The following is a 27,227-nucleotide window of genomic DNA, read 5'->3' as shown; positions in this document are numbered from 1 at the left end:
TTGATTCTAATTAATGAACATTTTTTTTGGTTTTTTTTTTACATATATTTGTTTAAGTTTTACAGTATCATTCCTAAGGCTGTGTAGAGACTATAAATACGGTCTTTTTGGTCTTTTTCCAACTGGTAGTTAAACCTCTTGCTAAACTGGGACTTTTGTTTGGGTATGTGGGTAGTATAAGTACACAACCACATCCGGTCAGAATGATGACGTTGAATTAAATGCTCGCATAGAGAGAAAGTGCCACACACTATCTGCTAAGAATATCTGTGACTACTCTTTGGGTCCTTACAAAGGAGAATTTCTGTCCCTAAACACTATACCTTCCGTTTCCATTAGTATATGTATTCCAAATTTCCCCGACCTTCATTATAGAAAACGGCTTTTATAAGCTTCACCTACGTATAGCTAGTTTGTTCTCGTTTATGCAAGACATGCATGACATATTTGCCTCTGGACTAAACACTAATAAATGGTTCAATATACATGTACTTCCGATCCCCGAGGGATTTTTTTTTCGTTAGAAATTGTTTTTTCATCCCATGCAAGCTTATATAAACCATCCTTTCTAGTATGCGCCATTTTTTTGGTGGTTATTTTGTGTTTTTTTACGTATTTTTTAATTATTGACAGACAAACGTCAATCTGCATGACCCTAGCTAATATCTATCAAAAGTATGTATTGTTTTTGTTTATTGATAAATTGAGAATTATTGCATGCGATGAGCCATTTGAGATACTGTTAGCTTAAGTGGAGAATGAAATCAATTATGCATACAACTTAATAATTTAACCTAAATGAAAGGAATTCTTAGTGAGGTCTATCTAATATCTATGTGTCTGTCCCAAGTCAGGTGCCTGTAATCCAGTGATTGTCGTTTGTTTATGATTTACATATTTGTTTTTTGTTCATTTTTTTATATCAATAAGGCCGTTATTTTTCTCGATTGAATTGTTTTGAAATAGTAATTTCGTGGCCTTTTAAAGCTGACTTAGCAGTATGGGCTTTGCTCATTGTTGAAGGCCGTACGGTGATCTATAGTTGTTGATTTCTGAGTCATTTTGGTGTCTTGTGGGGAGTTATCTCATTGGCAGTCATATCACATCTTCTTTTTTTATATTCAGGAACACTTGAGTGAAGATGTGTCTTGAAAACGTGCTCTGAAATATACAAATCGTCTATCATGTGACATCTGATAATCAAACACAAATAATTTTCTTTATACATGTTATATAAATACAACCAATATTGCTGGTAGAAATAGCGAAAAAGGTTATATTACAAAAACGTAGATTAAAAAAGAGTACTAAGTCAATAAAACCTGACGAAACCAAACGCTCGCCTACATTAACCAATGGAACGATCAACTATCACATTCCCAACCAAATTAAAACTCCTTTACAGGGTCACCGCATTAAAAAATATATGCTTGTATAATGATGCAAAAATGCGTGATATTTAAAGATAATATTTATTAATAAAATATAAAAAAAAAATACAGACGAATGAACGTTTATATATAAAACAAATTAAAAAAAGTTTAACTTAAATATAGAACAATTTCATAAAAATATAAATGTTCTAGGTGGTTTAATCAAGGATTTCAAATTGGTTTAATCTTTTATAAAATAAGCATATTTAATAACATTGTCTCAAAAATGTCACCCATCGAATTGATAAATGGGTCAGCTTCGAAGACATAAGGATAATTATATATACTTTTAAAATTAATAGACTTGAACAATTAAGATTAAGTTATTCTGCTTTGATCCAATTTAGTCCATTGTTTATTAATAGATATCAAAGAAAGCTAGTGTTTTGAGTACTAGTATCAAAATATTAAGTCCAGTTCTGCTTTATAAAGTTGTGCAAAACTATTTCGTTTATTAGACTGTGAACCAGAAAATAATGTAAAAACATAAAATTGTCTTTTAAGGTTAGTAAATATGTCACTGCTTTTTAATAGTAATATTTATAAATTTAGAGGAAACGAGTTTAAAGAATTTAAAGATGTTATCCAGTAAAGTAATTGTATTCACATTCGCACCTAAAATCATGATCTAGATTAAATAAATTATTGGCAAAGTTTTTGATAAAATTAAGTTAAGTAATTATAATAAAAGATTCTTTACTTAAAAAAAAGGTATTTAACTTATTCGTACAGATAACTTTTTCTTTTGAAAGAAAGACTATATATATACAACACAAATTACAAAGACGGGACCAAGTTCACGCACAATACTTGTATCTGAAAATAACCTTGTCTAAGTATACATTGTAGCTGTAATTATTTTCTGTCTTTTTTTGTTTTGTGTCATAATTTTTATAACATATCTCTTAAATATACACTTCACGGTATCCTTGGTTGTAGATAATGTAATAAGTGCAAACATTAGTTTTTATACTGTTATGTGTACATATAAACAAGTGTTTAAGGAACGACCTTTTAACTTAAAAAAAAGAGGGTATGGCTTTTCCTAAAAAAAAATATATTCTGATCCCATTTGAGGGAATAAAAATTCTTTCGAAGAAGATGACAAAAACAATTCTCCTAAATCAAGATTTCTCCATGCAGTGTTAAACTTTAAAAAGGAAATGATTTGAATGATAACGTCGAAAAACAAAAATGAAAAAAAATTCTGACTAAGAAAAAAAAATCCCATCCCAGAAGTTAAATGGTTGATGCCTAAGGGTTAAAAGTTAGATTCATTTTTATAAGAATAACACTATTCATATTTATCAGAAGAGTGAATACGTCATCTCTTTAATTAATTGTATACCTGGGCACATTTATTGATGATTTTCGCACTTTATCCTTCCATTTGCTTTTCCATCAATGCTTTTGATTTAACTTTTTAAATGTTGATTGAAAGAGATTTTAATACCATCACTATTTATCTGTAACCGATATATATATGATGTATGATGCAGTCGGCTACCCATTAAGAACATACGTGGGTGGAATCAAATTTAGCATTTTTTGCCAGATTCCATATTTGGAATAAAATATTTGTATACTTAATGAAATAAAGTTATACAATTTTCGATTTACTCCCAAAGAAAATCTCAGAGAACTATAATTCGCTCTTTAATCAATCGATGAATCAATGAGATGCTGATGCTATATTTAAAACCATGTTTCAGAAATCATAAAATCATTTACTTACTAAAGTGTTGATGCATCCTTATTTATAATACAATTTGGATTTTTCTTCAATTTAAAGGACAAACGTTTTCCAAATGTATTCACCGACACTTCGTGCTCCATCTGATCCACAAACTGCCAAAAGGAGGCTTGCCTTTCAGAAAAGCTATAGTCAAGAGGTTCGTTATTTTATATTTCATTTAACAATGTATAATGTACAAAAATCATCAGTTTAGTGTGTAATAATCTAATTTATTTGATGGCTACAGAAAATCTAAGTAAAAGTTGAAAAGTTGTTTTCTTTTATATTTCATGCTAGAAAATGAGTGATATCCTAAAATTTTAAATTATAAAAAAAAGTCCGGGATATTTAGGGTATTAAAATTACAATTTTCTTTTTACTTTTTGAGATGGGATCATATATATTTTATGCATTATAACCTTAAGCTTTACCGTAAGTCTAATTAATTGTGAAAGGTGTCGTTATTAATTTATTGTAGACAAAATTAAAATACTTAACATACACTAAATATTTATAAAAGTATCTTGCAAAATACTAAATTAAAATGCCTTTTTAACTATTTTGAATCGAGTGTCACTGCTGAGTTTTTTGTAGACGAAAAGCTCATCTAGCGGATAAAAAATATTTGTATTATTTATGCTTTACAAATCATGTACATGTAGCTAAGACGAAGGCATTATATTTAAAAGCTATAAAAAGGGGGCATGGGTATTAGCTCTTTATTTCGGAGCCTTGATCCACCAGTGTTTTTAACTAGCTAACGATAAAGCACCGCATGTCTACCCCTTTTTAATAAAAAAAAAAACAGACAAAAAAACTCCAAAACATACAAGTAGCTAGACGAGCGTCGCTTTTCTTATCTTTACCAATCGCCTACAACTAAACTTCATTTTTACGACATTTAACTGAAAATAAGATATGTTTAATACTTTTTGTTTCGCCATATTCTGGATTTTCATATGTCAGGATCCTGTAATTCATTTTGTTATATGTTTCTTTGTTTCGTTTATGCAGTGTGGATTTTGTTAACTGTTGAAGACCGGAAGGTGACATATGGCTATAGTTGCTTAAGTCTTTGTTCTTGGTTGAAAATATATGTAAAAGTTTTAATATTTGAACAACGACATTGACGAATTCAAACCTAATAGTGATAGTTCAGCCGTATTATTTATCGACATAATTTTATAAAACCACCTTATAATAGTACCGTTGTGCAACGGTTTTTCGTGATTTCTCCATACAAACTGAATTTAGAATTAATTAAATTATATTAAAGACTGACTGATTTTTTACTATTTATCGAAATGATCTCCTTATTTTTAATACTCTGCTATATTATCTCTATATATTTTTATTTCAATTTTGTTCTGTTATTGTTACACTTCTGTCAAGCTGTATATTATGTACATGTATATCTGCCTCTTGTAACAGTGTAAACTGTCAGAGTGTACACTAAAATCTTGAATCTTGATACACGTAGATTTATTTAGTGTGCACCACATTTGTTTTAATGTTATTTCTTCAGACTAAAATATTACAGTCATTTCTAAAAAAATATATAATGTATAATACCTACACAGTCACGTACATGTAATGATGTATATATGTTTATAATTCCGAGACGATAAGAATTCACTTCCCCTTTCAATGTTGCAAGCATCTAGTAATTTGATTTTAGAATTATTCTATAATGCCGTTCAACAATTGAAAGAATTTGCAAATTGGTCGCTTCAAGGATTGTACTATTAATCCTGTCGCTACTCCCTAAAATAACAAATGGAATTAAATGTTTAAAAAGAATTGTATTGGATCTGTAACTTGCAATCAGAAGATCATTGTCTGTTTTTGAATAACTACAGACTGTCTTTCGCCAACAATTATAACATGATATACTTTATTTTGATTGTACATATTGAAGGCGTATTGTCAACTTAAGGAGTTTTATATTCACAGCAATTTTTTTTCTAATACAGTTATTTTGACAAGTAACGATGCATTATCATTTGACATGTTGTTAATATCTGTGCCATTTTTGGTCTCTTGTGGACAGTTGTCTCATGGGCAATCATACCATATCTTCTTTTTTCTTTATATAAACTATTTAATTCATTAGATACAGTTCTATATCTTAATAAGCAAATTTACTGTATCTTACATTCACAATCCGTTTTTATATTTTTTCCTGAAAAGCAGGATGAGGGAAAATCATTGTATCTTACGGACTCTACCCCTATCCAACCGACTCCAAGAATGTCACGTTCATTGAAAAAAACACCATTCACATACATTACTACCCACAGCACAGCACACCTTTGTACAGAAAAATGTATGTTCGCAAATGCAACATTTGTTTTAAAAGTGAGATACTAGTAGTATTCTGTATTGTAAAGTTGTATCGAAAACGCATATTTCAAAATCAAATTCGTATCCCATGTTTAAAAAACAAGTTCGTAATACATGTTTTGTGCCTGATGTTCATATGATGAAATCATAATCTTTCAGTCAGTTAAATTGAAGTCTGAAGCTGGCATGTCAGTTAACTGCTAGTAGTCTGTTGTTATTTATGTATTATTGTCATTTTGTTTATTTTCTTTGGTTACATCTTCTGACATCAGACTCGGACTTCTCTTGAACTGAACTTTAATGTGCGTATTGTTATGTGTTTTCTTTTCTACATTGGTTAGAGGTATAGGGGGAGGGTTGAGATCTCACAAACATGTTTAACCCCGCCGCATGTTTGCGCCTGTCCCAAGTCAGGAGCCTCTGGCCTTTGTTAGTCTTGTATTATTTTAATTTTAGTTTCTTGTGTACAATTTGGAAATTAGTATGGCGTTCATTATCACTGGACTAGTATATATTTGTTTAGGGGCCAGCTAAAGGACGCCTCCGGGTACGGGAATTTGTCGCTACATTGAAGACCTGTTGGTGACCTTCTGCTGTTGTTTTTTTATTTGGTCAGGTTGTTGTCTCTTTAACACATTCCCCATTTCCATTCTCAATTTTATTCACAATCAAGTTCGAATTCCATGTTTCAAAATCAAGTCCGTATCACATGTTTCAAAATCAAGTTCCCTACCCATATTTCAAAATCAAGTCCGTATCACATGTTTCAAAATCAAGTTCCCTACCCATATTTCAAAATCAAGTTCGTATTCCATGTTTCAAAATCAAGTTCGTATCCCACGTTTCAAAATCAAGTTCGTATTCCATGTTTCAAAATCAAGACCTTATCCCAAGTTTCAAAATCTACATGTAGTTCGTATTTCATGTTTCAAAATCAAGTCCGTAACGTGTGGTTTTTCGATTTTTCACCATAATAAAAATAATTATCCTGACTCAAAATAACATTACCCGATTGGATAGGCTTTTCCATCTCATTGTTTCTTAAAATAATTGGCATTATTTGCTTGTCTTACATAGCCAATGTACATAATGAAACAGCTATAACTTGTCAAAAAAAGAAAGAAAAACAACATAAAAAATAAAAATGATTAAATGTGATCTTATCGTAGGTTATTATATCATTCATATATACAGAAACGCAGAATATTATTGCTTGATTTCAAAGTCTTTCACAACTTTGAGTTGTGTGGGTAAGTAAGCCAGAAAAAGAGTTATTCAAAAGGAATCATCCGAAAATGTTTCCAGTTTACGTTACAGCTGGAACGATGACATGAAGTATCTTTTGATATTTCAAAAAGCGTTTTATAAAAGTTAACTTCTCATATTTTATTTCTAAATTCTATCATTTAATTCACCTTCTATTAACAGTAAGATGTTTGTGTTCTGAACCGTCCGTATGAAATGTATATTTTTTTTCACAACATTTAGCTTAAAAAAAACTCGGTTATATACATGATTCATATTTCATTATATTATTGAACAATTATAACAACATATAATACACTCCTCGGCAATTTATGAACAAATTCTATCAATTTCGTGAGTAGATGTACGCACAAGCCATTTACAACAGATTCTGTTTAAATTCATTTATAATTTTGTTCAAGGAAGTATTTTCTTTTATTACAGCAAAATACCTTGAGTGTGATGGTTAAGGTAATACATTTAAGTTTGGTTAACTTGCTTGCTAGCTTAGTCTTGAATTTAGTGCAAGGTTATGTGCTATCCTCCTTTAAGAGTAGACTAGCTCGACTGATAACCAATCCTTCTGTCTGTCTGTCTGTCTGTCTGTCGGACTAGACTACTCGAAAAGGAGGGGTGTATACCTAACCTAATATTGACGTCAATGCTCAGCTAGAAAGCAAGCTAACAATGAAACATAACTGCCATTACCTACACACTCGAGACATTTTGCTGTAAAATTGTCCATTTCTACCGGGTTAACATGGCTTTTAATTTTTAACCGTGTAATTTCAAGACAAACTACTAATACTTAACACAGACGCATGATTCGTGTCAACTGTAGATTTATGTCGAGGTCAAACATTTGACATTCGCGAAGTAAGTTTTGTCTCTAGTAATATCCATTTTGTTGAATAGCGCTAATGTAAATACAGTAATAAGGAAGACACTTAGAACATCACGTGAAAGAGCAGACGAGACAAAAGCGATGTTAGTTTCATCATTTACATGAAACATATATCATACTCCTGTTCACAATTAGCCTTTTAAGGAGAAAACCTTGTTTTAAATGTTTCCAACAAATAACGTAAATAGGGATAATCCATTGACATTTTGTTTAAGGAAATTGACTTGAAGTCGTTTTCGGCCATTTTGCCTTTCATTACAACATTTTAAGAACGTAATTGTTATTTGTGATTTGCTCTGATTGATGTACAGCTATTTGTAGCTGGATATTTATTTTGTTTTCAATAAAATAAGATACTTGAAAGGGGAAATGAGCTCTACTAAATCCGTCTTTGAGTAGATAAAGTAATTTAGGAATTCAAAGATTAACTGTCGATCTTTATTAATACGGCAAACGGACGGAAACTGCTAGTAGAACATATTTCGTGTATCTACTTTGCTAATACATCTGCTTGATAATCGTCTGTTTACGGAATAAATTCATCACCGTTGTAGATTTTGATTTATAGATTAAGTATCATAAATATAATCGTTAGAATGTTTTAATTTAATACAAATTTGTACTGTGTAGATCAAACATAATTTGATTGAGATTTAAATTGAGGTCTAGATGTTTTCTTCTAGTCACGCACATAATGTCGCTTTATCATGCAATCCATTCAATTTTAACGTAAACTTGTTATAGTATAGTCTGATTCGTTCATTTTCAATTCTGACATCAATGTTATAATTATTTTGAATTAAAACAAAGTTTAATAAGGACTTGTAGATAATTGATAACTATGTTTACATCAATACAACTGGATTAAAAAGCAAATTGCAACTTAGTATTATATAAATTGAATGCGCATTGTGTGTAACAGTATTATAAACATGAAATGCCCATTGTGTGTAACGTATGTTCAAAAACCAATTTTTTTTTAATTTATTGTTGGTATTTAAAGCCACTTTCAGCACTTATTTCCTAAATAGAAGTGACCATTTGTATTGGTGGAGAATGCCGGAGTGCATAGAGCATAATTCAATTTGGCAGAAAAACTGGCATTCTGCCATCTCAGTCAAATAAGATTACGAATAGAATATTTAATCGAATGCACCTGCCACGTGCGGTGTTCTAACTCACAACATTAGTGTTAACAGGCTAGAGGTATAAGGGGAGGGTGTTGAGATCGCATAAACATGAACCCCGCCGCATTTTTGCGCCTGTTCCAATTCAGGAGCCTCTGGCCTTGGTTAGTCTTGTATAATTTTTAATTTTAATTTATTGTGTACAATTTTTTGGAGTTAAGTATGGCGTTCATTATCACTGAACTAGTACATGTATATATATTTGTTTGGGGGCCAGCTGAAGGACGACTCCGGATGCGGGAATTTTTCGCTGCATTGAAGACCTGTTAGTGACCTTCTGCTGTTATTTGTTCTATGTTCGGGTTGATGTTTCTGACAAATTCACCATTTCCATTCTCAATTTTATTAATACATTTGATAAACTAATAAGACCAAACTCGACCACTGATTCGTTTATATAAAAAAGAAGATGTGGTATGATTGCCAATGAGACAACTATCCACAAAAGACCAAAATGACACCAACATTAACAACTATAGGTCACTGTACGGCCTTAAACAATGAGTAAAGCCCATACCGCATAGTCAGCTATAAAAGGTATAATAAGCCTTTTTCAACTGATTTGTATAGTTTGTTCTATTATTTGTACGGTTACAACACTTACACTGTTTTGAGGTTATAGGAAGGGTTGGCGCCTTCAAACGAGTTCAAACACTCCACATTCTGGATGTGCCTGTCAAAAGTCAGGAGTCTGAAATTCAGTGATTTTCGTTTTTTTGCCGTGCGACATATTTGCAATTCGTTCAATATTTGTACATACATTAGGCCATTAGTTTTTCTCGTTTGAGTTGTTTTACATTTGTCATTTCGGGGCCTGTAAAAACTAACTATGTGGTATGGGTTTTGCTCATTGTTGAAGACCATACGTTGACCTATTATAATTGTTGTGTCATTTTGCCTCTTGTAGAGAGTTGTCACATTGGCAATCAAACCGCATCTTCTTTTCATATATAAACAAAAAGGAAATACTTGCACAGAAATCACAAGAACCAAAATTAGATCACAAACTGAGTACACATTACAAAATCAGATCGAAATTGTTTACCAAACATAATGGAGCTAATGGCTCCTTTTTGTACCAAGACTAAAGTTTACATCTATCAAGTTCTATTTGAAATAGAAACATCTCCTTGACGTTGATTATCAATAAAGCAACATAAAGACATGGATCGACGTAAAGAGCCTGTTGACAAAAGATCCAGGCTGTTAGCTTCTTGTAAAAACAAAATGGAGAATCAATGTTATATTGAAACATTAGAATTTTATATTGGGTTATAGTTTGTTGTTTAATAGCATTAAAGCTGACAGTTCTGACTTAATGAAACATTTTGAAAGTGTATAGATGAAAAAGACGGACTTTTAAGAGTATCTACAGGATGTTCTGAATAAACTAATTCAGAAAAAATGTTGACTGTACTAAATGGTCGGAGTAATGGTCAAATATAAACAATGAATACCGTTGATTCAAAGTGCTTCTATTTTCATACTTTTTTTAAATGGAACATTCGACGTATTCTAAACCACTTTGCTCATTTATAAAGTGTTGTTGGATGCTCGTATCCTACTTATATTTGTTTAAACTTACCCACTAGAATAGTACTAAATAAGAAAAAACTAAATGAGGACAAAAAAAAATCTGAACAACTGAATGAAAACAAAAAGAAAACAAAGTAAAAACAATTATTAAAATGCCATACAATACTGTGGATTCATTAATATTCGTTGGATACCAATTTTCGTGGATTTCGTGGGTACAGGAGAACCACGAATTCAAATGTTCAACGAAATACAAATTTTGTAAAGGAATGAGTGTAGACTGTGTCAAAACCACGAAATTAAATATCCACGAATATATAAGTTTTCCTCAATCCACGAAAATTGATACCCACGAAAATAAATGAATCCACAGTATTCGATTTTATGCACTTTTTGAAATTCTTCAAATTTTTCAATGCAGTTGTCCATTCGTTTGATTTGTTTTGTCATTTGCTTTTGCCATTTGGTTAGGGACTTCCCGTTTTGAATTTTCCTCGTGGTTAAGTATTTTTGTAAGTTTATTTTTTATGATATAAAAGGAAATATTTTTATCTACTTCCCCCTCCCCCTAAAAAACAATCAAAAAACACAATGAGACAAGGAATTGAGAAAAATACAAAAGAAATGGACGTACCAATTTTAGCACGGTTAAAAAAAAACCACAATTATAAAAATATGAACTTCTTAGTGGTTTGTAAAGATGTAGCATTGTATTAAAATGTGCCAGTCCAAGCCAAAACTCACTGAATAAACACGAAATATTTACAGACACTTATAAACAAAAAGTCATGAATCTTTATGAATGTTATGTACGATGAAGTGGATTAAGAGTTCACAAAAAAAATAAGTAAGAATGTATTAGTCTTGGTACAAAAAAGAGCCATTAGCTCCATTATGTTTGGTAAACAATGTCGATCTGATTTTGTAATGTGTATACGTTACACGATTGAGAATGTATGATTGATGAGCGCACGATACACGGTTATATTATGAATGAATGAACGATGCACGCACGTTTATACACGGAAAAAGCACGGATTTATCATAAATGATGATACACCATTGGTACACGCACGATCCGCGCACGCAACACGCACGAAGAACGCACTGAAAAAAGGTCAGTTTGAGTTTTAGAAGGTCTGTACCATGATGTATTGAAAGCAAATATGAAAATCCCGTCCCATCCTAATGCGTCATAGTCTCATATACTGAACGGAAATTGATACGTTATCATTTACCAAAAAAAAGTGTTGACTGTTATAACGCGAGATTTTCGTTTACTCTGACATCTTGACGGCATCTAGGACGGCATAATTATCCTTCCGGAACACGCCCCGAATTTCGATGCTGTTCATGTTTCTTAATTTTTTGTACTTTCTTTATAATAGTTTTTTTTGTGGGCAATGTTTTTTTTTGTGGTTTTGCGTTTGACCATAAGACTATATCTTTTAACTTAAACTGATATGGCTTATGGTCGCCACTTTCGAATACTCTCGTCAATTTTATCGATTCGAATACTGAGCAAAAATCATTGCTCATATTTATATCTACAAAAGGGTATGGTGTTGACCTGCAAACTCCGCACTTTAAAACTTGTTTGAGAAATAAACATAAGAAGGTGTGGTGTGTATGCAGGAACAATGCAAAAGTTTATGATTCAGACACACAAATTCCAAGTAGACACTCTCCTTTGTATTATATTTAAAATTAAACTAACAATATAAAAAAAATGACAAAATTACATTTAAGGTATTTAAAGCAAACAACCATTTGATTTCAGAAAACACTATTATTTCTTTAAGGGCATTTATACTATAAAATGATGCAAACTGAAGCAGGACATATCATGCTATTCAAAACAAATGCGTTATTAAATAGGCTTACTTCTATTGCTACTTGGTGTCAATTTCAGATATTTCTATTATAAAATTAATAATCGGACTACTTATGGCGATTCAGTCATTAACTCGACAATAAGCTTTTAGCGTAAATCATTCTAAGTCAACAAAATTGCAGACAATGTGCTTTTACAAAGCATTTTAAGTGTTGTACATTACTCATACCAAAACAAAACATCAGATGTCGATTACTGGTAGATAATTAACGCTAAGTTTACATAGATGATAAGTGTAACAATCTATCACCAATAAAAACAATTTTTCTTTGAAAAATCCAATCAAACACGAGATTTAGTCGATGTCATTATACAATTTTTTTCTCCAATATTTTGATTGTTGACGCTGCTATCTAAACCATTAGGATCTCATTGATGACGGCTTTATGGCGTATTTTACGGAATTTAAATACTGATTTTCATTGTTATATAATCGAAATGCGGTTTTCTATCGTTTCGTAATTTCCCCATTAAAATCAATCAGATTTTACATAAATGACAACTGTTTGTTTAGCAATTAATAGATTTTATGAAATTAATATGATAACCCTAATTTAGTTTTCAACGTTTACTTTTAAACTGATCGTGCGCATTGCATCAGACAATGATAAATTAAACAAGCAACATGTAATAATAATAATATAACTAATACAACAGTCGGAAAGCTGACCCTGGTTTGACCCCATTTCTTAAAGCATCAATGGAAGCCATGTGATTACCATACATGGCCATTTTTTTCCAAAAAAAGTGAAGCCCTAATTTTTTAATTTATAGTTTTTTACCCGAATTAAAACTAATTTGCTTTTAAGTGAACATGCTTGAGTATATTAAAAAAATATATTGATCAACTCAATTATGGATTAAACTCATTTTTTCTCTCACAATGTGTCTTCGAATAATAGGTGTTGACCAAAAAAATGGTCACAGGAAATTAAAATCGTGTAATTTTCTTACTTAACTTCTCGGGAAGTTTTGCTGAATTTGAATTATGTTATGTAACATAACTTCAATAGCCACTAGTAATGGTATCTATGTGTTTTAATTGTCACTGAAAAATAGCAGCGGAATATTATATCCAAATTAATCATCCATAAAGGCCCTAGCTATCCCTACGACTCGAAAGAGGCCTTTCCAGTCCTCAAATATAGAACTCACCCCTGATGAAATGATGTCACTGCAAGGGATACCATATCGTTCCGCCGCAAGACTTGTTTAAAATGTATTAAGTGCCTATTTATGCATATAGCGTGATATCATACACTGTCAGTAAGTCCGTACTGCGTTATCAATTTTCATTTTATTCACTTAAAAAACAAAGTTATATGAAAATATATGAACCCAATTTTGTATCAAATATACCACGTCGAGTCAGATTTTCAAGATGCTAATTCACTAGGTAATAGTCAACAGAAAGACAGGTCACTGCTTTGAACACAGTATTCTGAAACTGAGGCAACACGACTAAAATTTACCGCCTCAAACCTTTGCGAACAAATATAAGAAAAGCTGGATGTACATTTTAGCATATTTTTTTAATATGCTTTCTTTTTTACCTTTAAATTGTTATTAACGTTTGTTAATGCATTTTAAACTGTCTCCTAATTTATAACTGTCTCCTATATTGACTGATGTTTTTAAAAAGCTCGAACGAATATCGTATAATTTTCACATTTTCCATTTTCCACTCAACAAATGATTGTTGAATTTCTTAACAGTAAATCATAAATAAATGTTGTCGATCTGATATGTTATATCGGAACATAAATATAAATGAAATTTTTATCAGGAGATTTCATTTCTGAATAAAATGTCCGTGATAGAAAAAACAGTAAATTGTCAAAGTTTACAATTTGTGAGTGTGTTTATTTACATAGTTCATACTGTTTATATCATGCTCAATGATTATACTGAATAGCAACATTATATGAAACAGCAATATTTCTCAATGTTGGAATACTAGTAGTCAGTTCAGAGTCATGCTTCTTTTCTTTTTAATAAGTTTTAATCAATAATTAGCGCTCCCTATTTCAAAAAGGTTATATGCTCGCACTTCCGTTCACTATTCAATTCTAATAGCAATCTCGTGTTACGTTTAAGGACAGAAAACATTAGCAATAAAGACCCATCTTGCTTTGATATTTGCGAACTTTTTATCAAAGTTTATTAAGATGCATATATATAGCTACTGAGAGTGGCTTTAGTTGTTACGAAACTCACCATCCGCAAACTGGGGACAAAAGAAAAATCTACTAATGGTGATATTATTACCTGACCGAGGATAATGATTAAAATATTGCCTTTTACAGTAAAATTAAACATATATTGCTCTTTTACCTGTAACTCATAACAGTATGTAAGTGGAATTCATTTCTATTTTATCGCTATTTTAAATTAATTCTACGTTCACCGTCAAATGAATGAAAACCAATGAAGCTTTGAATGAAAGCCTGGCTTCGTGCAATATTAAACTGCTATTTGATCATTTCACGGATCAGGTATAACACGCAAGGCTAAAATTTAACATAAAAATGCTTAGATGTACCACTGTGTTTTCAAAGCTTCTATTAAATCTTTAAAACTCTCACAGTTTCAATTCTGAATAATTTGGCTTGCTTTGAAAGAAGAAAAATAAAGTGCAGCTTGCTATTGCACTAATGATGCTATGTTAAAATGTTTTCTATTTCACAAACCATTTAACGTTCAATGAATGATTGCTTTAATCTTCGGTATACTATGATTTTTTTATGTCTGGTTTAAAATTACATAGAATATCATTTGAATCACATCACTCAACTTTTTTTAATTTGGCTTTTAACTTTGATAAAATTAAGTGTATTTGAAAAGAAAATATGAATAAATAAATTTAATCTTTTAAAACCTATAGTTTTAATGAGGGTCTAAATGGGCGACCTTCAGTTATGATTTTTTTTTTATTTCTCAGGTTATTTTTTCTCTTTCATGTAAACCTCTATCCACATCCTCTAAAAATATTAATTTCTTCCTAAAAAATGAAGCTGTATTCAATTAGTAAATCAACTGACAATCTATGCACCAAAATGAGCAAGACTTCCGTATCAAATTATCTTCCAGACTACGTTTCATAATTCGTCTTATACTTGTATTTACTCAATATTTGGAATAATGATGATCAAATTACAAGTCGGTTTTATTTCAGAATGGTGACAGATGTGTCTAAATGAAAATGCAGAGACATAATTCGAAACTATGGTGAAATTAAAACTTCGTTTTATCTTACAGCATGGGGGATCATGGCGACGGAAGAGTCTTATCGAAGATGCAAAATTCGAAACTGTGACAAATTTAGAATTTGAAAAACGAGAAAGGACATTAAGTAATAGAAATTCTATCAGTGAAGAAGAAGAGGAAGTCTTTGTACAAAATGGTGAATGTATATCTCCAATTGAAACAGAACCTCCACATGCCGTGCTTTTGATTATTAGCATAAAGGATGGTATTTCAAGTCTGTCCAGAATATTAAGAATATTCGAGGTACATTAAATAGATATGTCGCATCAAAATACAAAGGATATGTAAAGTATTCATAATAGACACTATAAGAAATTGAATAATTCTATTGCTCATGCATAACATTTACTAATATGTCAGGACAAATAGTTATCAAAGGTACCAGGCTTATAATTTAATACGACAGACGCGCGTTTCGTCTACATAAGACTCATAAGTGACACTCAGATCAAAATAGTTATAAAGCCAAAGAAGTACAAAGTTGAAAAACATTGAGGACCCAAAATTCCAAAAAGTTAATATGCCAAATACGGCTAAGGTAATCTATGCCTGGGATAGGAAAATCCTTAGTATTTCGAAAAATTTCATCATTATGGAAACCGGAAATTTATAAAAAAAAAAAAAACCCATATAATTGATTTTCATGTCAACATCAAAGTGCTGAATACTGGGCGGGTGATACCCTCGTTGACGAAACGTCTACCAGCAGTGATATGATTGTTTAGAGCTCCTTGTAAAATTTTGTAGATGCAATTATCTTAAATATTAACCTTCTCAAAGATAACACCTTTTTACTATAAATATAGTTGTTAAATTATCTGATAATCCTGCAAAAGAGGAAAAAACGAACGATGTACACAAAGCACAATAATCGTGCAGGTTTTACAAGAAGTTATTCTACTGTTTTTGGCTTCCGCAGACTAGTGTGTTAGTATCGAAGTTTCGATGTTGTCCTGTTATGTTATGTGTTTCATAGAATTAGTCTGATTAAACTTTAAAAAAAATAGAAATGCGGATTCAGTGTAAATGTTTGATATGTCAACGGTGAACCAAAAACTATTTGACATACACCAAGTCGGTAAATATTATGGCAATTGTCTCAACTGTTGTTACCACGATTCCGTCCTCTTTTCCTCGAATGTAATCATCGAATAAGTATTATCTCTGGATTTTTATTCCGATATGAGCAACACGACGGGTGCCATATGTGGAGTAGAATCTGCTTACATTTCTAGATTTTTCTTGTGTTCATGATGCTCAGTCTTAAGTTTTCCATGTTTAGTTTTTTTTTGTGTTCTTTTTGATCTTTGGTTTTTGGTATCGCGTTGTCCATTTTGATTACTGATAAATTTGAATGTCATTTAGCATCTTTTACTTCTCCTGAATTTTGGTCCTCAATGTTCTTCAACATCGTACTTTATTTGGCCTTTTTAACTTTTTTGGATTCGAGCGTCATTGATGAGTCTTTTGTAGACGAAACGCGCGTCTGGCGTATTTACAAAATTTAGTCCTGCATCTACGGTGAGTTTATTTAAATCACCTCCATTGCTGTCACACAATAAGAAGTTTTCAGTTATTTTTCAAGGTCATTCAAAATCGGTAAATCTTTTAAACCGGTGCTTCCTTAACGTACATGTAAGGCCTGGGCCAATCTTCATTTCTATCCAATTATAGATATAGGAAGATGTGGTGTGAGTGCCAATGAGACAACTCTCCACCCAAATAACAATTTAAAAATTAAACCATTATAGGTTAAAGTACGGCCTTCAACACGGAGCCTTGGCTCACACCGAACAACAAGCTATAAAGGGCCCCAAAATTACTAGTGTAAAACCATTCAAACGGGAAAACCAACGGTCTAATCTATATAAACAAAACGAGAAACGAGAAACACGTATATATTACATAAACAAACGACAACTACTGTACATCAGATTCCTGACTTAGGACAGGTGCAAACATTTGCAGCGGGATTAAACGTTTTAATGGGCCCAAACCTTCTCCCTTTTTCTGAAACAATAGCATAACATCACAACATATTAAAACATACGATAAAATATCAATTAGCAGACTTAACTCAATCAAAAAACGTATGATTACGATAAGATATGAAATTGTCTACGCTGCCGTAAAAAAAACACTAAATTGTCGTACATTATCTGAAATTTGTAGGCTTTTTATTTATCATGATTTAACAAAATTGCCATTAAGAAAGACAATAATCTATCTACCAGAAAGATTGACCTTTAATCTAACAATTTATTTTTTCAGGCATCAAAGGTGATAATAGATCACATCGAATCACGGAAGTCCAAGAAATCCGGAGCACAATTTGAAATTTTGATAAAATGTGTTGGGTCACGCGATAGAATCACGTCACATGTTAATTCGTTACGCATGGTTACATCTATAGCTGACGTTGCAATTGTATCCGATCAAGAAGTTGAAAATAAAGGTGCGTGTTACCATGAGTAGAATTTAATCTTCACTTTATCATAGATTGTTCAATTTATTGATTTCAGTCAAAGAGTTTTAAATATATTATAAATATGAGTCAGGGTTCGTTGCGGTGTCTGTAATGTAAATTAAAGTTTCGTTTTAAACAAAAAAATAAATGCAAAAACCTGTTTTTGAAGAGCTACGTATATGTTCATGTTCACTTTGGCATTAACAGACACAAGTTTTAAACAAAGTAGAAATCATTGCTTCCTTATTTGATTTGAATTAAATTTTTACTTAGTCAGGATTATGCAGTATTTATTTATTGTGGAAAAATTAGTCGTAGCTTTTGTGGACATATGTGAAGCATAGATTTCAGTGTTTAAGAAAATACACCAGTTCACCTATCCCTTCCTCGTTTGCAAAAGCTGGACAATCTTGTGATATCAAGCATAATACATAAAAATACAAATTTTCCTCTGAAATTAAATGCCTATTTTTTTTTCTTTTTTAGTTATTTGGTTTCCAAGACACATTTCAGAACTAGATAACTGCACACATCTTGTCACGAAGTTTGAACCGGAACTCGACAGTGATCACCCGGTAAGTACTTATACTCGGCCACCTAGCGGAAGAAAAAGACCAGCATATTTTGAAGATTACAACACCTTGCACTTAAAAATAAAATATAATCACATTTGTACTACAAACACACATCAGGATGACCAACCATAGAAGTCATCTGTCTTTGTTGGTGTTATTTTGTGCAAGCTTTATAGTCTAAGTTAGTTTGTGTGTCATTTTCATTTAGATTTTCAATGTGCAAGGATTTTTTTTCTTTTTCGTATTTTCCCTTTTAACAGTTAATTTTGAGTTCCCCCACTTCAGGAAAAACTAAAATTTAAGTGAAAACTAAAACTTTATAATTCAGAGCCAAAAGTACGTTATTTGAAAAAAAAAGGTTGTTACATGTAAAACCGACTAAGCATTTACACAATATTCTTAAAATATTGGCATAATCAGCAACATGCTATAATGTATTCAAAAACTTGTGTTTTATATCTTTGTTAAGGGATATACAGATAAAAAGTACAGAGAACGACGTAAAATGATCGCAGACATTGCATTCGATTACAGACAGTAAGTGATGTATAATAGATGGAAAAAGTAAGATAACAAAATTACCAAATTCCGAGGACAATTCTACACGGAAAGTCTCTAAGCAAATGTCAAAATCAAAACCTCAAACACATATTTTACTAAGTCAGGATTATGACAACTGTCCTATTCCTGACTGAGTAAAGGCACTTTATAGAAATGACCTTTACGTCTGACTTTAGTGATGTCCATATTATTAAGTACTGTCAATTCATGTGTTTGTATCATGTGACCACCTCTAAGTTCAACGATTGGCGATTTTGAATAAGATTTTCAAATGCTAAGTAATAGAGAATCGCCCATCGTTCGAAAAGACAATGAAAGTCAACATTTACATCTGTTGTGAATAGTTCCAATAAGACCATATCAATTTTTTTCTCTTACAACCGTCGATTGTTTGTATATATTTTGTATTTGAAACGCGATCTCAAGCCAAAATTTACATACTAATTTTCTGGTTACAAAAACATTACAACCGGAAACGCCTTTTACCATTAATGGTAAAGGAAGGATTAATCATTACGCCAATCACATATTTTAAGAATGACTTTACTTTTAATAATAATCCGTGTTATTTTCTTATTCTTTTCAGTGGTCAAGTTATTCCCAGAGTAGAATATACACAAGAAGAAAATGACACATGGTAAGAATTATCTCATTGTGAGGCTGGTTAAACAACAGGTTTTATAGTTTGTTTCCTTGATGGTTGTTTGGTCTTTGAATTTGTTCTATGAAGCTGAAATTTACTTAGCATATTAAAGTCTTGGTTATTATATTTTTGTAATGAGAGTATACTATATAGGTAAATAATTCGTAATGTTGTGTCCAAATGGTTGAATAAAAGGATATGTGGTGTAAATTTCATAATTGTTATAACTACAGCAAGCAAACGAAAAAAAATATAACAACTATAATAAAGAATAGACTTTTCATATACTTTGTATGTTGCAAACATAATCCTGTTTTTTTGCATGGCAGGTGTTAAAATGCGAACTTTTAGAAATAAAAGTACTAGTTTAACTTTGGACCAAATACCAACCGAAATTGTATAAAAATTTTTGCACTCCAGTTTTTGGTTGACTTCATGTATCTTAGTCTTTAGTTTTCTATGAGTTTTTGTATACTGCTATATTTATAGTCATTTAATTGTTGTTTTTTTTTCTATCGTATTTGTCATTAAATTGTCGACTTAGAAGTTTGAATATCACTATGTAATATTTCGCCTCTCTACATCTTTTAAAGAAAAACGCCCAGAGATTACAGAAAAAGGTACTGAAATCCAGCAGCGATGTTATCAATTGAAATATCAATACTATTAATAGTTCGGTAAATTGAACCAGATGTGTTAAAGATTCTGTCATTTTTAAAATATCATCCCGTTTATCATTTTAAGACCAAACAAATGTTGTTATTACAAGTTTTGTGATGGGAGAATATCACATTATATTGTAGCAATCAATTTATGAAAAAGATATCAGATCTATATCACATTGTATTATCCGTCCTTCTTGTAAACTGGCACTGAGTTAAACGTTTTATTGACTACCGATAGTTGACAAACACATTTGCATCAGTTGTCACGTGTTTAATGTCTTTGTGTGATTTACGATTACGATCAATGGATAAAAATATGATGAAATGTATCATGTGTATGGTGCTTGTTCTGATATTTGAAACTGATTTGTAATAAATGCTTGAATGTTTTAAGCAATACTTGTTTTAAATTAAGATTGATCGTACCATGGTATCAGACTTATAAACAAGTAGCATGCAATCAAGTTGTCATAATGGACGATTAATTGATATTTACTGGCTTGACTTCAAGTGGAACTATTTCATACTTTTTCTGCATGGGAACATAGTGAACATTACAATAGTTATGTAGGTCCAAGTTTTGATGGGCAGGAGGCGGATTTATTCCATTTTTTCTATTCTTTCTTTCTTTATTTTTGTAAAAAAAATCGAGTGTAAAGTGTAACTTAAACTAATTAATAATATTCAACTAGAGCTAGGACCTTCATGATAGAACGCATATATCCCATATCCTGACACAAAAAAACAAAACACAAAAAGAAAACGTCTATATATGTTAAGATAAATCAAAATGTTTAGTTTGCAGGAAACCGCTAAATGGTTTTGCTCATTGTTGAAGGCCGTATGATGATATAAATGTTCTGTGTCAGTTTGTCTGTGGTGTAGAGTTGTCCAATTCATTATAAATCATCTTCTTATATTGATATTTACAGGGGACACGTGTACAAACATCTGCAAGATCTGTTTCCTACTCATGCTTGTAAAGAACACATTGAGAACTTCAAAATACTAGAACAGGACTGTGGATATAGTGAAAATAAAATTCCACAGTTAGAAGATGTTTCTAATTTCTTAAAACGTAAGTATTACTTTTCTGATTACCATAATAAAACATTAACTATTAACAAAACTTTGAATTTTTCTAAAAACTAAGGATTTTGTCCTAAATGATATATTATATTCGTCTGTGTTTAGCAAAACCCTTCTGAAGTATTTGTCCTCATCACTCTTCATTATCGTCCACTATCTGGTTTTATTTAACTTCGCGATCCAAGCGTCACTGGTGAGTCTTTGGTACACGGAACGAGCCGAGCGTCTTTTATACACTTGTTCTATGATCACTTTATTTCTGATGTCTAACAATTGCCGATGTCATATAAGTTATAATTTATTAAAAAAAAATCATGATAAATTTTGTTTTAAAATGGTCTTTTATTAAATTGTATTGAGTTCATAAACTCTTTTGTAGGAAGAACAGGGTTCCAGTTACGTCCAGTTTCCGGTTTATTATCAGCACGTGACTTTTTAGCTAGTCTTGCATATCGAGTTTTCCAGTGTACCCAGTATGTTCGTCATGGGTCAAAACCAGACCACTCTCCGGAACCGTAAGATGCATACTAATTTTGTTTTTCATATGCGGATGCCTAGCACTGTTGGTGCTACATATGTATCTAATGATCATCTACAGATATAATGGTTACGAATATTATACATTCATTCTTTCAATAGATTCCCCTTTTCAATTTTTCGAAATGCTAATCCTTTTCAACCCCATGAATTGATTACCTTTACTGTTTTTTACAAAACGTTTAGGAATTTTTGGTCATCAATGCTCTTCAACTTGTACTTTGTTTAGTCTGGTTAACTATCTTATTCGAGTGTCACTATGATAAATCTTTTGACGACGAAACACGCATTTGGCGTACACAATGTCATGCAATTATGGTACTCTGTACAATTTTGTAATTATCGGAAATACAAATTTGCAGTACATGTTCGTATGCTCTTTTTGAAAGGTAATCAAGAACCCTTTGGCAATTCTTAAAATATCGGTTTCTGGTGTATGCAGTATAGTATAGATTTATTAGATGGTACATAATTTAATTTTTTACATCGAATCTTTATCATGATAGAAATTGAAACAAAATGATTAATATTACATGATCATGTGTTTAATGTTGTTAGAACAACAAATAAAACAAATCAAATGTATCATATTAACATACGTATATATAAAACGTCTAGATCCAGTGCCCTTACATGCGTTAATCAAACATATATATAACATGTATTCCATTTTTTTTCACAGAGACTGTATTCACGAGTTGCTTGGACATGTGCCAATGTTGGCAAATCCTAAATTTGCACAGTTTTCACAAGAAATAGGACTGACATCTCTTGGAGCCTCAGATGCCGATATTGAAAAATTTGCCACTGTATGTATTTTAAGTGAAATATAGAATATCAAGTGAACGGACTTATGGACATGTGTTTAGTGGTTCATAAGTATTTATAATTTCTTGTTTTTTTTACAGATACGACTGTTGGTTTTCTTGTTTGAATGATTTTTTACACGATTCATTTTCGGGGTCCTTTCAGCTTGCTGTTCGATGTGAGTCAAGAACCCGTGTTGAAGGCCGTATTGGTTTATTCAAACAAAAAAAATTGTGACTTGAATGATTTGTTTCTCTCATTCGCACTCATAACACATTTTCTTTTCTATATATATGACATTGCATACTACATTTGTATTTCTTTGACAAAGAACACTTTTCTGATAGGCAAAATGGTACTTATAGAACTCAGTACCAGTTTACAAGAATAAAGGTTAATACAATGTGATATAGACTCGATATCTTTTTCATAAATTGATTAACAAAATTTCGAAGTACTTCAAAATGTGGCTCTGCACTTTAACATCCCGTCATTGTGTTTCTGTGCTATGGACAATTTTTATATTATTGTCTTTACTTTGCTGGTGTGCTTTGTCTATATGCCTTTTTGTGCTTCTCTATGTTGCATATACATGTTGTTTGTTTTTATACTGATGAAGATTATAACGCAATGGTGACTGCTGTGCCCCTAATCTTGACATGTTTACCTATTATGTTTGTTTGTTTGTTTTGTTCACATATCGTTGGTAATATAATGGAACTTGATGCGACTGTCATAAAAAGGAGAGGTTTGGTAAGCTATAAATCCAAGTTAAACCAACTATTGATAACATAAGAAAATGATTTTACTAAGTAAGGAATATGACAGTAGTTGGCCATTCGTTTTATGTGTTTGAGCTTTTGATTTTGCCACTTTATCAAGGACTTTCCGTTTTGAATTTTCCTCTGTGTTCAGTTTTTTTTATGACCATACCTTTTGCTGATTGTTCATTCTAACAATCGAAACGAGTTTGCTAAAAGTACATTTGTAATTTCTAACTTGATGAGGTTTTTCAATGGTGTATCGGTATTTATGAAAGTGTTTTTATTCAGCGTAATCACCGTCGTTTGATGAAATTAAAAAAAAAAAAGACATGATATTTATACGCATTTGATCTATTAAAATTATATTATATTATATGTTAATGCTTTATATCTATATTAATTATGCTAGTAATACACAGAGCAAATAAAAATAATAGGACGAATATAACGATTATTAAAATTATCATAATATGACCAACGCGAAACGTGATAAAACAATAAATTTAGAAACAGTTATGATTATAAAAAGTTGCACTTTTAGATAAAGTGCATATAAATCAAAGCACAGAAATAATAGATATCGGTGGATGCTTTGTTTAAATATTTTATTTTCCAATATATCATAATATTTGCTTTAACTTTGATAGTCCATTAGTTTTTGTTTTGCTCAACATCAATACAAATTGAGAATATTGAAGTGTCTGCATATTAAGAAAACAATTGGTACCATGCCACAACACAGTCCATTGATATTTTAACCTGATGGTGTACTTTCCGCGCATATATAAAATAAAGTTTTTTACGATTTAAAATAGGGAGATTTTGTACGATTTCCAATTAACAACTATCTACAAAAGACTACGCAAAGTTTACTTTTACAAATTGTGACTTGTATGGAGATTTGTCTCATTGGAACTTATACCAGATCTTCTTATATCTATGCAATATTTTTTTACCAAACATGTTACGTTAGGAACAAGAAGTATTTGGGTCAATAGATGTACACGAATAAACAGAATATTTTTAACCAGTTGTTTGTCTGATGTGTGCTTCTTTTTGTTTTTGGCCGTCTAGTTATATTTTCTATAACTCATTGTTAATATCAGTCTAGATAATTGAAATATACCGTATTTGTTGTAAAATCATTCTTCGAAATCAAAAAAGAAGAATAAAAGTAGCAGAACAAGAAGACAGTTTAAATACACAAAAACGACGAACAAAATAAGAACAAATTCAACATCAACAAGAAGTTATTTTATTGTATTGCTTTGTAAGTGACAAATACATTCTCTGATTGCACAGTATTATATTAAATGTTAAAATTTAATTTTAGATTTATTTCAGATTTTAATGTTTGTTTTATCTTTAAAACATGATTCAATTAAAATCATACATTATTTTATAAATTACAGCTGTACTGGTTTACAGTAGAATTTGGTCTATGTAAGGAACAGGGTGATCTAAGAGCATATGGTGCTGGGACGTTGTCATCGTACGGGGAATTACGACACGCCTTGTCTGATGCCCCGAAAAAATATCCATTTGATCCAGAAAAAACTTCAGTACAAGTGTATACAGACGAAGATATCCAGCCAATTTATTTTGTCGTCGAATCTTTTGATGATATGATGCAGAAAATGAAGTAGGTTTGAATAATAGCTTACTCTTTCGGAGCATCACTTTTTGTTGTTAATTTTTTAGTTTAAGGTGTAATGCTGTGTTATCGTTGTATAATATTGCTGTTTGGCAATGGTGTTGTCTGTTTTGTTATCGGACTTACTGTCTGAGTTATCCCCTATGTTCATGTATCTATATAAGTGTTTTAACCTATATAGTACGAGATTCCAACAGATTAAAAGTTTATGTATCACATTACAAAACGCATGAGGAAAGATGGATGTAAGATACCATAGGGACATTTAAACTCATCAATCAAAAACAAATCTCTTCAAATCAAAAAAATAAATATCATATTACAAAACACTTTGATCAAAGCATAAGGAAAGAGGGGCACACGTTACTAGAGGGACTTTCAAATTCATAAATCAAAAACACATCTCTTTATATCAAAAGTGTATATATCATATTACAAAACACTTTGATCAACACACGAGGAAAGAGGGACGAAAGATATCAGAGGGACATTTAAACTCACAAATCAAAAACAAATCTCTTCGGATAAAAAAATAAACATCATATTACAAAACACTTTGATAAACGCATGAGGAAAGAGGGACAAGAAATACCAGAGGTACATTCAACCTCATAAAACAAACACACATCTTTTCAGATCAAAGTTTTAAATATCATATCACAAAACACTTTGATCAACGCATGAGGAAATAAGGACAAAAGATACCAGAGGGACATTCAAATTCATAAATCAAAAACACATCTCTTTAGATCAAAAAGGTATATATCATATTACAAAACACTTTGATCAACGCATTAGGAAAGAGGGACAAAAGATACCAGAGGGACATTCAACCTCATAAACCAAACACACATCTCTTCAGCTCAACAGTTTATAAATCATATTTACCAAAGATGACAAAAAGTAGTCATTTTTTGCAGAAAGTAAATTCAATTGTTTTACCAACAATTAATACACATAATGTGTACAAAAGATTCGAAGAACCTTTTTAAACGAACGAAAATTATTTATTGGGAATATATTTCCATCGTTTAAATATAGAAGGCGGTGATGATCCCTATAATTTGATTGTATCATTAATACTATTGAATATTTCACAATTACGGAATCGCGATATTTTTCAAGATAATAATAATGTTATTCTTTCTTTCAGGCGCTATGCAGCCACAATTAAAAGACAATTTGAAGTACGCTACGATCCTTATACACAAACAATACAAGAACTTGGAAACGAGACTTCCATGCAGTATTTGCATTTATCTCTTCAAAACGAAGTAGAAAGCTTGCAAAGGGCCGTAAAAGAACTGAAGGTGTAATGTGAAGAGTGGTCGTCTTTATGCCTAATCATTATATGTATCAACATGAATATATGTCATGTATGTTTAAATGAACTCGTTATCAATAAAATATATGTCTTGTAAAATGCTCAACCGACATCCGTCTTCAGCCCTTTGCCGTTTTTAAATCCCATCCCAAACTCTTCTCATCTGTCGTCGTCGAACATTGATTTTTACAAAAATCTTATCCTCTGTAAATCCTTGCCCAAATTAAATTAGGATCAAACTTTGAACAACGATTATGATTAAAAATTGGCAAGCCAAGATAGTCAAAATGGCTAAACATACATGTAGAATAGGTTTTACCTATTATCAAAACCACTATAAAAAGAGAAATTTTTACAGGAAAAAATATCATAATGTTCAGATCTAACTAGAATTATTCATTAACGTAAAATCTGTCAGACGACCATTACCATATTTTAAATTTGTCCCCCTTTTATCCTGAATATTATTATAGTTTGACAGACTGAAATATACAAAATATCAGCAAGACAAGATCTTTAAAATACATGTAAGTCAACATGACAAAAATCGTCAGTCGACTCCTTATTATAGTTATTGCCACTAAATTACAATTTGTA

General features: G+C 31.3%; 1 protein-coding gene across 2 annotated transcripts; it reads left to right on the top strand.

Annotated features, from left to right (window-relative positions):
* The first annotated feature begins 553 nt into the window (after positions 1-553).
* On the top strand, positions 554-26,683 carry LOC134687191 (tyrosine 3-monooxygenase-like). 2 transcript variants are annotated; one of them, XM_063547283.1, is made up of 12 exons: positions 554-675; positions 3,226-3,325; positions 15,536-15,787; positions 17,816-17,999; positions 18,498-18,586; positions 19,056-19,123; positions 19,734-19,784; positions 21,388-21,533; positions 21,924-22,059; positions 22,764-22,890; positions 25,065-25,294; positions 26,460-26,683. In XM_063547283.1, the coding sequence occupies exons 1-12, from the start codon at positions 650-652 to the stop codon at positions 26,620-26,622; spliced, it is 1,572 nt and encodes a 523-aa protein (XP_063403353.1). In that variant the 5' UTR covers positions 554-649; the 3' UTR covers positions 26,623-26,683. The 2 variants fall into 2 exon arrangements, with proteins under 2 accessions (XP_063403353.1, XP_063403354.1); XM_063547284.1 differs by lacking the exon at positions 554-675 and adding an exon at positions 1,883-1,937.
* Positions 26,684-27,227: the final 544 nt, after the last annotated feature.

The sequence above is a fragment of the Mytilus trossulus genome, chromosome 10, assembly GCF_036588685.1.
Source record: "Mytilus trossulus isolate FHL-02 chromosome 10, PNRI_Mtr1.1.1.hap1, whole genome shotgun sequence".
Lineage (NCBI taxonomy): Eukaryota > Metazoa > Mollusca > Bivalvia > Mytilida > Mytilidae > Mytilus > Mytilus trossulus.
Note: the sequence above shows the minus strand (reverse complement) of the source record. Positions and strands in the feature narration are given on the sequence as shown.

Bases quoted from the DNA above. Each gene is read 5' to 3' on its own strand.
- LOC134687191 (XM_063547283.1), top strand. From the start codon at position 650: ATGACCCTAGCTAATATCTATCAAAA. The intron at 3,326-15,535 runs GTTCGTTATTTT...TTTATCTTACAG, and splicing joins AGAAAAGCTATAGTCAAGAG to CATGGGGGATCATGGCGACG. The intron at 22,060-22,763 runs GTAAGATGCATA...TTTTTTTCACAG, and splicing joins CCAGACCACTCTCCGGAACC to AGACTGTATTCACGAGTTGC.